We start from the raw sequence: 14,967 nt of genomic DNA on the forward strand, positions 1-14,967 counted from the left end.
ACGCTTAACCGACTGCGCCACCCAGGCGCCCCCTGATTCGCTTTAGAAGGTGGGACTGAATGTCATCCAAGGGGTGGAAATGTATGTTGTCAGTTATGGAAACACTCTTTTCTTGCAACACAGGTTTCTGTTCTTTGCAGGTCATTTCCTCAAGGGTGCCAAACATTTCCTAGTCTCACTTTTATGTTACATCGTTTGTAATGACGCTCTTGTGTAGAATGTCTCCCTAAGTAATTTATTTCCCAAGTATCTGACACAAAATGAATTATGCTTTGGGGTTTGGATATATTCAAAATTTTATATTAACAAGTATTATAAGTCATCATGAAAAACAGAAATTGAAATAGTTAGGTCATTATTGTATGTATTTGAATTTATGTAATTCAAATTGGCATTGAATGATCAAAGTAAGTAGATACCTACTTTTCAGAAATTTTATTGTAAACCTCCTTACAGAATAAGTCCAGGATTATTATTGTTTGATCTCCATAGAAAATGTGGCATATTTTTAAAAAGGGAACACTCCCGCCATTTATCTGAATAAATATTTCCCTTTTGATGAAAAAAATCACTTATTTTTCACTAAATAATGAAAAATTTAATTACATATTTCCTACCGCCTGTGTGTGAGCCTAGAGAGAAGGGGACATAGAAGGAAAATAAAGAAGTAATGAGAAAATTAAAATAGGAAGAACACTGGAATGGCGGAAGAGTTTAGGTCCCTTCCCAAGATCCTTTGGTCATGAGATTCTGATATCAGAGTCAAGAGAATGGACTTAGGCCAATGTTCTGGAACAATCCAGTTGTGTGATAATATGAAAAATCATAGACTATGAAATATCCACAGGACTTTAGAAATCTTTTACTGTAACTTTTCTAGAGGTGAGCTAAAGCATAGAGGGCATCAATGAAGGCCACATGTATAGGCCAAGACTGGAAACCAGTCAGCTGGTCTGGGCTCCTCTCCAGGGAACGTCACTGTATCTTAAAATGATACTTGGTTTCCCTATGTATTTGCTTCCTCATTCATACAATGAGTAGGTTAGCCGTGAACTTCTGCAAGATTCACGACAGTTTTAGAAGAGTCAGTATTGGTTCACTTTGTGCTTCTAGATATACACCGGCCCAGGTTAGCTGTATAGATGCAGAGGCCTGTGATGGAAAGTAGAGAAATTGAGAGGGAATGCATAGTCAAGAGCCAGAACACGCCTTATTTCTGACAGGTTGTAGTTCTTTCTGGCAGATCCATTTATTGTCTGTGTCACAGTCCTCAGAAAAAATTCCTGTCGGTGAGATGTAAACACAGCTGTTTTTCTTAGTATAACCAACAATATGTAATCTGTGGAGCAAACGAAAAGCGTCATTTAGTGCTTGGAATTTTCTCACATAATTCTCCTCATCCAGCCAGCGTCTCCTACAACTTTCGGGAAACAATCGGCTGCTAAATTATTGAGTATACAGCAAGCGCACAGTCACAAACCTAATGGTGTAAACTTTTAATTTAAAGTTAATAATAAATCTCCGGCCCTTGCCAGTTTATCTTCACTGGAAAAGCATTCTCTACCAAGAAGCTTCAAACTAATATATACAAACAAACAAACAAACAAACAAACAAACAAACACCAAGCTTTGCAAACTGGGGCTCTCTTCTTATTCTTATTCTGTCCTTAATACATGTGAAAAGTTTCTTAACTTTACCGAGCTTCAGTTTTCTTAAATAGAGAGGACAGGACACCTGATATTTGGGGGAGGCATTGAGATAGCACATGTGAAGGTCTGACAATGCTTCAAGTTTGCGCTCAGTAAACATATTAAGTAGACAACAGCATATGACGGACATGCAGGGTCTACAGAATTTGGATCGGCTTAGAAAAGAGGCTTAGCGGGGCGCCTGGGTGGCTCAGTCGGTTAAGCATCCGACGTCAGCCAGGTCACGATCTCACGGTCTGTGAGTTCGAGCCCCGCATCGGGCTCTGTGCTGACAGCTCAGAACCTGGAGCCCGTTTCAGATTCTGTGTCTCCCTCTCTCTCTGCCCCTCCCTGCTCATGCTCTGTCTCTCTCTGTCTCAAAAATAAATAAAAACATTTAAAAATTAAAAAAAAAAAAAAAAAAAAAAGAGAGGCTTAGTTTGTGTGGTATGTGACCAGGGCCAGAGGCTTCCATTTTTCCTCATTCCAAACAGAAATTGGTGGATGTCTGCTTCAAAATGTCGTTGGTTCCAACACGCATGAGGCTTATGGCATGTATTGGGAATAGGCGGCACTAAGGTGAGGTGCCAGGATGGGATGGTTCAAGACTCTCTTATCCAATTTTAAACAAAGAGGATAGGGGTCTGTCACAGCTCTTCTTTGTTCCTTCACTGCATTTCTCCATGCAGCCCTTTCGGCCTGAGCAGCCAATCCAATTCCTTCCTAGTGTCTGACACCCTAGTCAACTTATGAACTTCTCTCAACTGGGCTATTGCCAAAGTCCGCCATGTTTTATCTCTTCTACCCATTTGATTCCTTCTTCCGCTTTACAAGATAACTTTTTTTTTTTTTAATTTTTTTTTTTTCAACCTTTATTTATTTTTTTGGGACAGAGAGAGACAGAGCATGAATGGGGGAGGGGCAGAGAGAGAGGGAGACACAGAATCGGAAACAGGCTCCAGGCTCTGAGCCATCAGCCCAGAGCCCGACGCGGGGCTCGAACTCACGGACCGCAAGATCGTGACCTGGCTGAAGTCGGACGCTTAACCGACTGCGCCACCCAGGCGCCCCTACAAGATAACTTTTTAATGCTTAGATGGCCAAATCAAAGACTTTCTTTCCGAAAGATCGTCAATGGCTTCCTAGGCTTTCCTTAACCAGATCTCAGCCTGGTTCTCTACCTTATCTCATTTAATCCCTATTAATCCTGCAAAAACAATTACTATCACCCTCTATTTTTTTTTTTTTTTTACCTGAAAGCCAGGCTGACAGTTAAAATAAAAGCAGAATTTAATGAATACTCTTTCTACTACAACCCCATTTCTTCCAGGTTTGCCCGATCACTGCCATATTTAATTAAAGCATAATTTTTATCTCAGAGTAAAATGGGATGTTCAGCTGAATTTAATCCATCCGCTTTACCTATATTTCCGCTCACGGACACTTCAGTGTTCTCCAATTTTATTATAAACTTCAGTAAAATAAACACACACACACTGATTTCCATTAACCCTAATTTGGGTATGAGCAAAGGAAAATAAGTCAACATTAAATTTTCATTTATATGGGAATAAAGTACAGAGAGTAATCGCCAGAAAACATGTAAAAAATGAAGATAGATTTTTTTTTTTGGAATTTGTGTGGTGTGTGTGTGGTGTATGTGTGGAGTATGTGTGTTGTATACGTGTAGTCAGCGTATTTTGTGTGAGGCTTGTGTCGTGTATGTGTGATGTGTGTTGGATGTGTGCGTGTGTTTTTTGGTGTGTGTGTGGTATACATGTGTGTGGTGTGAAAGCACATTTTATCCACCAGAAAGAGTAGGCTTGCTCTTTCATAAATTTATTCTACCTCGGAACACTTAGACTTTAAAATAATTTTTTTTTAATTTTTTTTAATGTTTATTTATTTTTGACAGAGAGAGACAGAGCATGAGTGGGGGAGGGGCAGAGAGAGAGGGAGACACAGAATGTGAAACAGGCTCCAGGCTCTGAGCTGTCGGCACAGAGCCCGACGTGGGGCTTGAACTCACAGACCGCGAGATTATGTCGGATGCTTAACCGACTGAGCCACCCAGGCGCCCCTAAAATATTTTTTTTTAATTTTTTTTTTTTTAACATTTATTCATTTTTGAGAGACAGAGAGAGACAGGGCATGAGCGGGGAAGGGGCAGAGAGAGAGAGGGAGACACAGAATCCGCAGCAGGCTCCAGGCTCCGAGCTGTCAGCACAGAGCCCGACGTGGGGCTCGAACTCACGAACTGTGAGATCATGACCTGAGCCGGAGTTGGACACTCAACCGACTGAGCCACCCAGGTGCCCCCCTAAAATAATTTTTTTGAAGAATCACCTTTAAAAAATATTTTAGAACGTGTCAAACAGCGTAAAAATTTGCTAATTAAGCCCACATATGTTTCAATGTTTCACACTTTCCCTTATACATTTACACTCTAGTTTAGATAAACTTGGACTTGTTCCTGTGTTTTAAGTCTCATGTGTTTTCCTCATATTCCTCATGTTTTTTTGAATGATAAAAAAGTTTTAACTATCATTTATAGAAATGTGATTGAAGTCATCACAGACTCAAAAACTGGAACACAGGGGCGCCTGGGTGGCTCAGTCGGTTTAAGCGCGACTTCAGCTCAGGTCATGATCTCACAGTTTGTGGGTTCGAGCCCCGCGTTGGGCTCCGCACTGACAGCTCGGGGCCTGGAGCCTGCCTCGGATTCTGTGTCTCCCTTTCTCTGCCCCTTCCGTGCTCATGCTCTGTGTCTCTCTCTCAAAAATAAATACACATTAAAATAAGTTAAAAAATAAAGCAACACAACATCATCTCTTCTGAACAACTTATCAAAAGAAGTTCTTTACAGAAACATTATTTGAATGCATACTTTTGCTTCCGAGGAAAAAATTCTCTGCCTTTGTTACACAATTATCCATTAATTCTGTTAAAATATGTAATTTATTTGGGTAGTATCAACCCTCCTATTGAACCGATAATTTTCTTGGACATCTTATACAAAAAATTACAATGAGACACCCAATAGAAAATAGCTAATAGATCCCTGTGGCCTATGCCATATTCATCGCATCCCCTCAAATAATTGTCTCCTTTGCACCACTTGTTAAAATATACCGTTGACCTTTGAACATCATGGGTTTGAACTATATGCGTTCACTTCGCATGGTCTTTTGATAAATACAGTGTGTTACTGTAAGTGTATTTTCTAGTTTTATGGTTTTCTTAATAACACTTTCTTTTCTCTAGCTTATTGCAAGAATACAGTGTAGAATAACTATAATATATTTAAAATATATGTTAATCGACTGTTTACGTTATCGGTAAGGCTTTCCGGCCTGTCTGAGTTCCACACTCTTGATATTTACTTTTTTTTTTTTTAATTCACTGAAAAACACTAGTTAAATAATTCTTCATGCTAAAAGCCTCCAGCTAGAGATGGTTTAATGCAATCCCCATCCCCCCCACCCCGCCACCAAATTATCTATTCCTTGTTTCCTAAATCTCTGTTGTAGGTAAATATATATATATATATATATATATATATATATATATATATTTATTGCTCTAAAGGGCTGATGTCTTTTCCCATATGGGACTTTCAACCAACCAGCTTCAGAATCATTCATCTTCTAAGTCTATTCTGGAAGTCTTGAAAATTTCTAAGCCAAATGGAAACCACAAAACTCAGTCTTTCGTAACAATTTTACGTTCTCGAAATACAAAGCTGGTATAGCGTGAATATTCAAATTGGCTTATCGAATACTCACACGTTTGGATTTAAAAATGACCCATTTATCCACTTCCATTTCTTCTCTGATAATGTTAAATTTAATCCAATCCAAAACAGAAATTCTTTTTTAGATATCAGGCTTTGTATGTGTCTCTATAAATAAAGCAAACAAAATGGCAGAATACTGAATCTGTATGATCTATTCATGGTTTGCATTTTTCTACTCTTTCTCTAAAACTGAGTTCAAGTCTTACCTCATCTATGATGACTTTCCTAACTCCCCATCAGAGTTGATTATTCCTTCTTTGTGATATTACTCTCTATATTTATATTGTTGCATTCATCAAATTACATTCAATTATTTCCTTATATGTCTGTTTCGTCTCTCAGATTGTGAGCTTCTTGAAGTCAAAGTTGCTACTTGTATCTGCATAGCCCCTTTGGGCTGAACCCCAAAGGCCGTGGTAAGGTTAGAAAAAAGTGCTAAGTTCTATTAAGGTATCTTATTTAATTATTTACCAATTCTTCTGGATCTTGAAAAAGCAGCAAACTGGATTCTTTTGTGGAACAGTCAGCTAGACTGTAGTTCCAAGTGTTGGAAGCGAGAGAAAAAAACAAGCATTTTTCTTGGAGTAGACGCCAATCTTTTGGGCACTTTAACAGATCTGGTTTCTCTGAAGTAAAGAGAAAGATGAAATAAATAAGTGTTATAGTTCTCTCCTGTTTCCACCCACCGCAACCAATCACACACGCACAAGTCATTATAAATGCACAGAAGTCTCTGATTATCATTGTGAGAACAATGAATGGATTGGCTGTAATTTTGAGGTTTTTGACACTCTCCATTCTGATATCAAGAATTGGAAATCCATGACCAGTTGTATGGGGCATAAATGGAATCATAGAGTGTTAGAATGGGAAAAGACCATTAAAATCATCTACGCAGCCACATCTTACTTTTTAAGGCACTGACAGAATAATTTAAGTGCACATAATCAGATGGTGTGAAGAGTCAAAACTATTGCTGAATTTTCTCAAGCTCATCAGTAGTGTTGATTCCACTACATATCCAACAATATCAAACTTATCGGAAGGAGTTTTTACCTCAAACAACTTGTAAACTGCAAAGCAAATGTAATTTATCGCCCTAAATTGATGACCAGTACTACGGAAAATTTCCAATTGCCAAAGTATATACTTGCTTACTTAGTGCAATCTGTTGGGTAACATTTTCCAGAAGGATTTTCCAGGTTGCTTAAAATTGGTGATCTGGGAGCATGTGCACCATCCACAATCATATTTTACTACAGTCATTCAACCACGTGTCTTTATTAACGCACACTGCTTCGTGAGGCAAGATTAACCTCTTAGTAGCGAATATGATAAATATTTAGAAACTTATTTTATATTTCAGTTTTACTAATTAACTTCAGTCAACAGTTAACTGTTTGACATGCTCACTAAAATCATCCACTATTTCACTTAGGTGCGTATATCACTTCTTAACTTGATATTCGGCTGTTAACTCTTGAATATTCTAGCAGCAACATCTGTGTCGGGGTGGAGTGTGTCAGGTAAGTGATTCACGATCATTGGCTTCAGAATACTTATTTTGTTTCCTCTAAGTGTGGAAGTGTGACCTAGTGGTTAAGATCATCGGCTCTGAGGTCAGGCCACAGGTACAATTTCCATTGTCGCCTCTTACTTGGTGTATGACCCTAAGTGAGTTGTTTAACCCTCCCATTCCCCAGGGTTGTCAAACATAAAGTCAGAAAGCTCATACTCTCTGAATATATGGGTTGTTAGGAGCCTTTACTAATGTATGGTATCGGTCAAATACGAGCTATTATTTTTAGGAACTTCCAAGCTACAAAATTACCTGTTGTTTCATTCCTGTTCTCTTGAACATCCACACGGCTTTCTTCTATTGACAAGTTTTGTCTTAAGAATATTACTAGTAAATAAGGAGAAACCAGTAAGAAGATTAAATGCTGAATGTGGCAAAATGGATATGTTATTATCACTTCGGGAAACTATGTTATCTCAACCAGCTTGAATGTGGGTAGGATATAAAGGCAATAGCTATGTGGTAACAAAGGGTCTAGTTAGAACACAGCATACGTAAACAAACAAACAAGAAAAAACACACTGAACTTACATAGATGTTGTTACCTGTTATCTACTCTTAAGTTGTTTATACTCCTGACCAAGCTTTCTCATATTCAGGAGGAATATAATTATGCCTACCCCATGGGAGAGATTGCCTAGTGCAATCTGGAATATAATAGGTACTGAAGAAACTGTAAATAATGGAAAATTCAAATTATCTTTGTTATTGTCATGTCTTTATTAGAATGGTGATCTAATTTTAGTTCTGGAGCACATCTGAAATACCTCATGAAGATGATCAGAACAATTAGGAACAGGAATCCAAAAGGCTGAAGTTCACAGAGTAGATTTGGGCTGAGCATTGTTAAAAGCATTGTTTTGTAATTGTTTTTCTTTCATCGGTCTTTCGCTAAGTTTGGGGGTGGCCAAATTATTTGATGCTCTAATATTTGTGATAGGAACAAAATATGTATTCTGAAGCAAATGATCTTGAACCACTTACCTGAAATACTCAACCCAATCACAGTCAAGGTAAGAAGAATAAGCCCAGTACAACCAAGTTTCAGAGCCACCTGATGCCAAGGTGGACCTTGACAGATGTCTGAGAAGTTAAGAAAATACACTTAGTTAACTGGTTGGGTCCATCTGGAACAAAAAGCAAAGGTGGTTTGGGTCGCATATAGACAGATTCAAGTTGGGAGCTGGGGGCAGGAAAGAACGCTTATCAGCCATATTAGAGCTCCACGAGATGGGTTCTCAGTCAGATCCACCTGAGATTTGGCTCATGAGTAAAACAGAAATATTTACGCTTGTCTTAGGTACAAAAGATTGGTGTAACAATCAAACGGGATAGATGTGAAAAGTTTCGAAAATTGCCAAGTGCTGTATGAAAATGAAGCACACGCCCTATTGTAGGAAGTAAGTCAAAGAATTTTGTCTAAAAAAGATGGCCTTCATCCAGTCAAGATATGTTAGAATGAGTTCTATGGAGGCTCTATTCTGTGCTAAGTACCATTTTAGGTTCTCGTGACACACAACAATTCTATTCTTAGACATGGATTCCTCTGCTTTATTGTTGTCTAAAGCAATTATCTCCAACTTGAATCAGAGAAGAGTGTTTTATGAGGCTGCACATTATTTTAGTATTTCGATGAATATAACATAACATGAGCTTGTGTCTACAACGTTGCATAGTCTAACAAAATATCAAATACATTTGTTTTTCTCTGCAATCATATCATTTACAGTACACTGTGTCTCATGTTTGTCATGTTTATCACAAATTGTGATTATGGGGGAGCCTGGGTAGCTCAATTGGTTGAGCATCTGACTCTTGATTTCTGCTCAGGTCATGGTGTCATGGTTTGTGAGATCGAGCCCTGCGTTCGCTCTGTGCTGACAGCATGGAGCCTACTTGGGATTCTCTCTCTCCAATAAACTCTCTCTGCCCTTCCTTTGTTTGCAAGCACACAAGCTCTTGCTCCCTCTCTCTCTCACAAAATAAATAAATAAACATTAAAAAAAGAAATTGTGATTATATTAATTAATGAAATGGAAGCATAAACTAATCGTAAGTTTTGTTCTAGACATCTTTAAAACTATAAATTTCATGGGGAAAAATAATGAGAGTATTTTTAAAACATTTTTTTAATGTTCATTTATTTTTAAGAGAGAGAGAGAGAGACAGAGTGTGAGTGGGGGAGGGTCAGAGAAAGAGGGAGGGAGAGAGAGAGAATCCCAAGCAGGCTCCGCACTGTCAGCACAGAGCCCGACATGGGCCTTGAGCTCACGAATCGCAAGATCATGATGTGAGCCAAAGTCGAACGCTGAACTGACTGAGCTACCCAGGTACCCCTGAGAGTAATGTTCTAATAAAAAAAAACTTGCAGGGAAACACCAGCTCAGATTCCAAAATTGAATCAGCTCTGATAGGAATTATTCTAGTAATTCATACCTTAGTTACTCCACTTGAAATTGTATTTAGGTAATGCCTATACCTCTGACTTAATTATAAGACCCCTTTTGCTCTCATTTGGTTTGTAACACACACACACACACACACACACACTCACACACACACACACATGCACATATACACACATATATAACACATATATGTAATACAGCCATAACATGCATATATATATACATATATCTATACACACACACATATATAGAATATAGCTGTAAGATATATTACAAGTTGTTTTCTAAATTATATTATTAGAGCAGAGGGCTTTTACAAGTAAAGGTTTTTTAATTTATCTAAAGCTCTGGATTTATTTATATTATCTATTCTTTTTATATTTTTTTCTAATATTTCTCTATATAGACATTTATTTGTTTTGAGTCAGTTGTTAAGAATATTAGTACCATGTTTGTTAAAATGCTATCTTTTATTCTTCTTAAATGTTCCTGAGTGACTTACAAGTCCATTTGCACTTTGTTTTTTTACACTGTCCCTGGCAATAATTTTGTGCAACCCAATTTGCAGAAGACTACTAATGGTCCCCTTAGTTAGTATGTTGACATTCATATCTTAGCTCTTTCTAAAATGTTCCCCAGTAGATGGAAATTAGAATAGCTAATGTGATCAAAGATTATGGGAAGAAACAGGTGATCGATAAGATTCAAGGTAGTGACACATAGATTATCACCTATGAGTAAGTACCCAGAGGAGACTCCTAAACTCTGGGCATACATCTGAATCTGAGAACACCAAACCTGATTAACATTGACCTAGAACTTCTAATGAAAACCACTGTGATACAGAATGCCTAAATGCAGTCAATGAACCTAGGACTGGCCCTAAAATATCATTCCTTCCGGTTGTAGATATGTATATTATTTTACCTTTATGTCTCTTTCCTTCCTTGTCCTTTTTTCCCTTGAAACTTTGCAAAATGGAGACATATAGTGACTATTTTAATATTTATTACGGAAGCACAGCAGTGGTTAGAAGCAGAGGCTTTCAAATCTAGCACATCTGTATTTGAGCGTGTTGCTTTGGGCAAGGTATTCTAGCTTCATAAGTGACAAATTTCCTCATTTATAAGATGTAGACTAATATCTACTTCGTAAGGTTTTGAAAGGACTATAGGAGACAATTCTTCTAAAATGCTATGCATAGTATCTGGCACATAGTAATTATTCAATAAATATTATGTCATTTTTCTTTTAATCTTTTTTAAAAACTACAAATCTTCCTCAATTTATTCCTTATGTATATTCCTTGCATCCCCATAAACCCAGTGAAAGTTGAAAAGATAGTCATTTGAAAATAGTTTTACTATCCCTAACCTATTGAGCATCATAGCTTAGCCTACGCTATCTTAAAAGGGCTCAGAATAATTACATTAGCCTAAGCTTGGGCAAAATCATCTGACACAAAGCTTATTTTAGAATAAAGTATTGAAAATCTCATAATTTAGGGAATAGTGTACTGAAAGTGAAAAGCTGCATGGTTGCATGGGAACAGGATGACTGTATTGGCTGTGACCTTCATGATGGTGTGGCTGATGGGGACCTGTGGTTGCCACTGCCCCGCATCACGCAATAAGATTGTGCCGCTCCTTGCTAGCCAGGGAAGAGATTGAATTCAAAATTCAAAGTATGGTTTCCATTGAAAGTGTATTGCTTTCACACCATTGGAAAGTCCAAAAATTGCAAGTTGAACCTTAGTAAGTAGGGGACCATCTGTATAGCTCAAAGGAAATTTGGAGTGACTTTTTTTGAGAGAGAAAGGGAGAGCACACGCCTGGGAGAGGGGCAGAGAGAGAGAATCTTAAGTAGGCTCCATGCTCAGCACAAAGCCCAACATGGGGCTCAATCCCATGACCCTGGGGTCATCCCTGAGACCAAATCAAGAGTTGGATGCTTAACTGACTGAGCCACCCAGGCGCGCCTGAAGTGACTTTTTTTTTTTTTAATTTTTTTTTTCAACGTTTATTCATTTTTGGGACAGAGAGAGACAGAGCATGAACGGGGGAGGGGCAGAGAGAGAGGGAGACACAGAATCGGAAACAGGCTCCAGGCTCTGAGCCATCAGCCCAGAGCCCGATGCGGGGCTCGAACTCACGGACCGCGAGATCGTGACCTGGCTGAAGTCGGACGCCTAACCGACTGCGCCACCCAGGCACCCCTGAAGTGACTTTTAAAGATACTTCTTCATTCTTGATAAAAACTTAAGGAATTGAATGGAAGGTCCTGTGCTTGGGATGCTCTTCTGTATTAAGTTCTGCTGCACTATATGAGATTGAAATTAATGGAGTTACAATAACAAGTTGAAGAGGCCAAGTAAACCTTAGTTACTGGGAAATACCCACTCTGGGCTACTCTTTGGGTGTAAACAATATATTAAACCATTCTACTCCATTGCTCTAAACCTTTCAATGGCTTTCTATGGAGATTTGAATGTGGACAAGTCTATAAAGTGGTCTGCAGATCCCTATTCAATCTGGCTTCGAATGACCTAACTTCATCTCCTGTGGCTCTCCATATATACATGCTGATATTTCACCCTAATCTGCGTGCTCTCCTACAGTATGACAGGTAAGTTCTGATGTCAGGGAGGTTGCACTTGTGTGTCCAGCTTCCTAAAAGACTCTTCTCCCAGAAAGCATGACTTTGTCCCACAAGTCTTGACAGGTCTTGACTCAAATGTCTTCTTATCGTCACCTCCTGTAAATATTCCATTTGATACAGTACCCCCCACCAAACTAAATTCTACTGCTATTTTTTATTCTTCTCAATTTCACTCAATATCACGTGATCTTTTGGGGCGTCTGGGTAGCTCGGTCGGTTAAACATCCCATTCGGCTCAGGTCATGGTCTCGCAGTTTGTGAGTTCAAGCCCCACGTCAGGCTCTGTGCTTGGACCCTGGAGCCCACTTCAGATTCTGTGTGTCTCTCTCTGCCCCTTCGCTGCTTGTTCTGTCTCTCTCAAAAATAAATAAACATTTTTTAAAAAATGTTTTAAATATCACATGATCTTTTTACATATACTCAGTTATTTGTTTATTATGTCTCTTATAGTAGTATAATTGCAATGAAGGAAAATATTTTTTCTCTATTTTGTTCCCTGCTGTAGCTTCAAAACCAATAGTTTATTTTTGAATGAATAAACAACATCTAGAGGCATTTTACCAACACCTTACTTACTTTTCTAAGGGACCAAACCATTGGCTGTAACAAAATAGGTCACAGCTCACATCTCCGTCTAGCTCGCTGACTCCTTTTGGTGCGTTCACCGTTTAACAGTTACCACAGCCTGAAGAGTTTAGCCAAGGAGCTCAGCAGTGGTTTCGCAATAATTGTAATATCAGATCAGTGCTTTTAAATTACACGTTTTGTTGGTCTTATTCTACTTTGTTTCAGATTTCCTTTCACGACGGTGAAATAGGACAAAAATATGATCAGACTGGACAAATTTTCTGGACGCACTGATTTGGGGTCATAGATAGTAATTTTTGAGGAAAATCTCACTGCCTTTCTCTGTATTCACTTTAGGTCATCCCTTTTAAACACCAGCCTCCTCCCTCTCCACCTTTGCTAGATCTGAATAGGGTAAGAGAAAGTCTCATTATTTCCGTAAAAAATAACTGTGGCCACACCAAACCCTGACTGTAGTTATCAAGATCCTCCAATTCCCCTTAACCCCCATAATGAAGAGTATAGTGAAACTTATTTGGTAACCCTAAGCCTTTTTTTCCCAATTTAGAACATTGGTAATTTAGTAGTTTCAAACCTATACCAACTCATCTTAAGAGGCTATAACCCAATGTTTAGCACAATATGAAATGAATATCAGGTTAGATAATAATCCCAGTAGTACATTTGGTTAGATTTCAGAACGTCATGATAATTCCGTGCATATTTTCTGCCTAGTTTCTGGGCTTTTTTCATCCATTTCCAGGCTATTGGCATCCGTCACCTATTACCTCACATGACCGTTTCCCCCCCTTTTTTTTCCCACTGAAAATACTAATTCCTCTGACACAAAAAAGTGCTGATTCCAAGTGTCAAATAGGTTCTTTTAATGATATGCTCCAGCGTCTCATGGCTTATCTCCGTCGAAACCAGGATACATTTCAAGCATCAAGTTTCAAAGTTAGAAACTGTCAGATTATAATTACGTTGAAGTCTTTGATCTTGAATATGATATTCTTCTAGAAAAATTTTTCTCCTTCTCTTTGGATAGCGAAGGATACTAATCATTGTACTTATACTTCATATTGGGGGGCAAAACACTATGGGAGGGAATGCAGTAAAACTTAGCATTAGTATTTTGGGGAAGGATTTGGAATAAGGTACGTTACCATGATAGGAAGTCTCTAAAATATTACGTTGTTCATACGTGTAAAATTATGTCTCTAAATTCTTATGTCTCTAAAATATTACTTTGTTCATACGTGTAAAATATTTCTTCCTGGTTTTTAACCAAGGCTCAGGAATAGGAGTGATGTTCACTCTTCACACTAATATCTTGATAAAAGAAGAAACCTACAAGGTGTGTGCTTTTCGTCACAGTTACTGTTACCTACAGATAAGCTATGCTTTACCATATATATATATAGGACTATATATATAGGACTGCTGCTTATCCTCAGAGCTGTGATTTAAAACCATCAATATAAGAGAAAAATCTAACTCTGAAAGACAAACAAATGCCAAATGGAATACAAAAGGCACTTACCCTGAGGAAGAGATGGGGGTGATGAACTTTCCAGGCAAGGACCCCTGGATAAGTTTAAATCAGCATATGTCACTTGTCTGTCCATTGCAAGCAGGAGAACGTGGCACAAAACTTGTGCGTAAGGACAGACTCCAAGTGCTATGAGTCAAGATCAGCGAAAGGAAGTGCCCAGTCGGAAATGCTTTTTTGTTTCTTTTGTATCTCCTCCCACCTACACTTTTAGCTGTGGGGTTTCTCCGTAAATTAGTGAGACAATCCACTTACTGAGTTTCCAATATACTTAGATATGTAATGTCTACTTTGCGTAGTTAACTGGTCAGCTGTTTGACAAAATTTGGGGAAGATCTTCTAGTTGTTCTAATCCTCCCTTTTGAGTATCTTTCTCCGGGTCAGGACCGGCATGAGACAAATGAGTCATTCATCTAGGGTGCAAATTTAAGGGACTCTCCAAAAAGATTCAGTAATCAAGAGAAATAACATTTAATGCAATGTTGTAAAAAGTAAACATTTATGCCAAAAATGGCAGGATGCCTTTCAAAAGTTCTAAATTCTTTGTGCAATATTTGTGCTGTAGATCAAGCTACAAAATATGAAAAATGGCATTGTAAATGTGGACATGGCCCTTTAATAACATTTTAAAAAGCAAATAGCTACAGGTCCATAGACCATGCTTAGCTTAGTTCTAAAGGCACTCGTGACTATAACAGAGTCTCCACATAAGTACAAA

The 14,967-nt window shown here is 38.3% G+C and overlaps 1 protein-coding gene across 2 annotated transcripts; it reads right to left on the bottom strand.

Annotated features, from left to right (window-relative positions):
* Positions 1-840: 840 nt before the first annotated feature.
* On the bottom strand, positions 841-14,435 carry KLRB1 (killer cell lectin like receptor B1). 2 transcript variants are annotated; one of them, XM_045464328.1, is made up of 6 exons: positions 14,241-14,434; positions 8,049-8,147; positions 7,317-7,391; positions 5,957-6,111; positions 5,475-5,590; positions 841-1,339 (listed from the first exon to the last, which is right to left on the bottom strand). In XM_045464328.1, exons 1-6 carry the CDS (start codon positions 14,323-14,325, stop codon positions 1,192-1,194), a joined length of 678 nt encoding a protein of 225 aa, XP_045320284.1. In that variant the 5' UTR covers positions 14,326-14,434; the 3' UTR covers positions 841-1,191. The 2 variants fall into 2 exon arrangements, with proteins under 2 accessions (XP_045320284.1, XP_045320285.1); XM_045464329.1 differs by having other exon boundaries at positions 1,177-1,283; positions 14,241-14,435.
* Between the last annotated feature and the right edge of the window lie 532 nt (positions 14,436-14,967).

Source organism: Leopardus geoffroyi, chromosome B4 (genome assembly GCF_018350155.1).
Source record: "Leopardus geoffroyi isolate Oge1 chromosome B4, O.geoffroyi_Oge1_pat1.0, whole genome shotgun sequence".
NCBI lineage: Eukaryota > Metazoa > Chordata > Mammalia > Carnivora > Felidae > Leopardus > Leopardus geoffroyi.

Excerpts from the sequence above, each read along its gene's own strand:
- KLRB1 (XM_045464328.1), bottom strand. The coding sequence starts at position 14,325 with ATGGACAGACAAGTGACATATGCTGATTTAAACTTATCCAGGGGTCCT. Across the intron at positions 8,148-14,240 it reads ACCCCCATCTCTTCCTCAGG|ACATCTGTCAAGGTCCACCT; the intron begins GTAAGTGCCTTT and ends TTAACTTCTCAG. Across the intron at positions 1,340-5,474 it reads TCATTTTTAAATCCAAACGT|ATTACATATTGTTGGTTATA; the intron begins GTGAGTATTCGA and ends TTTGCTCCACAG.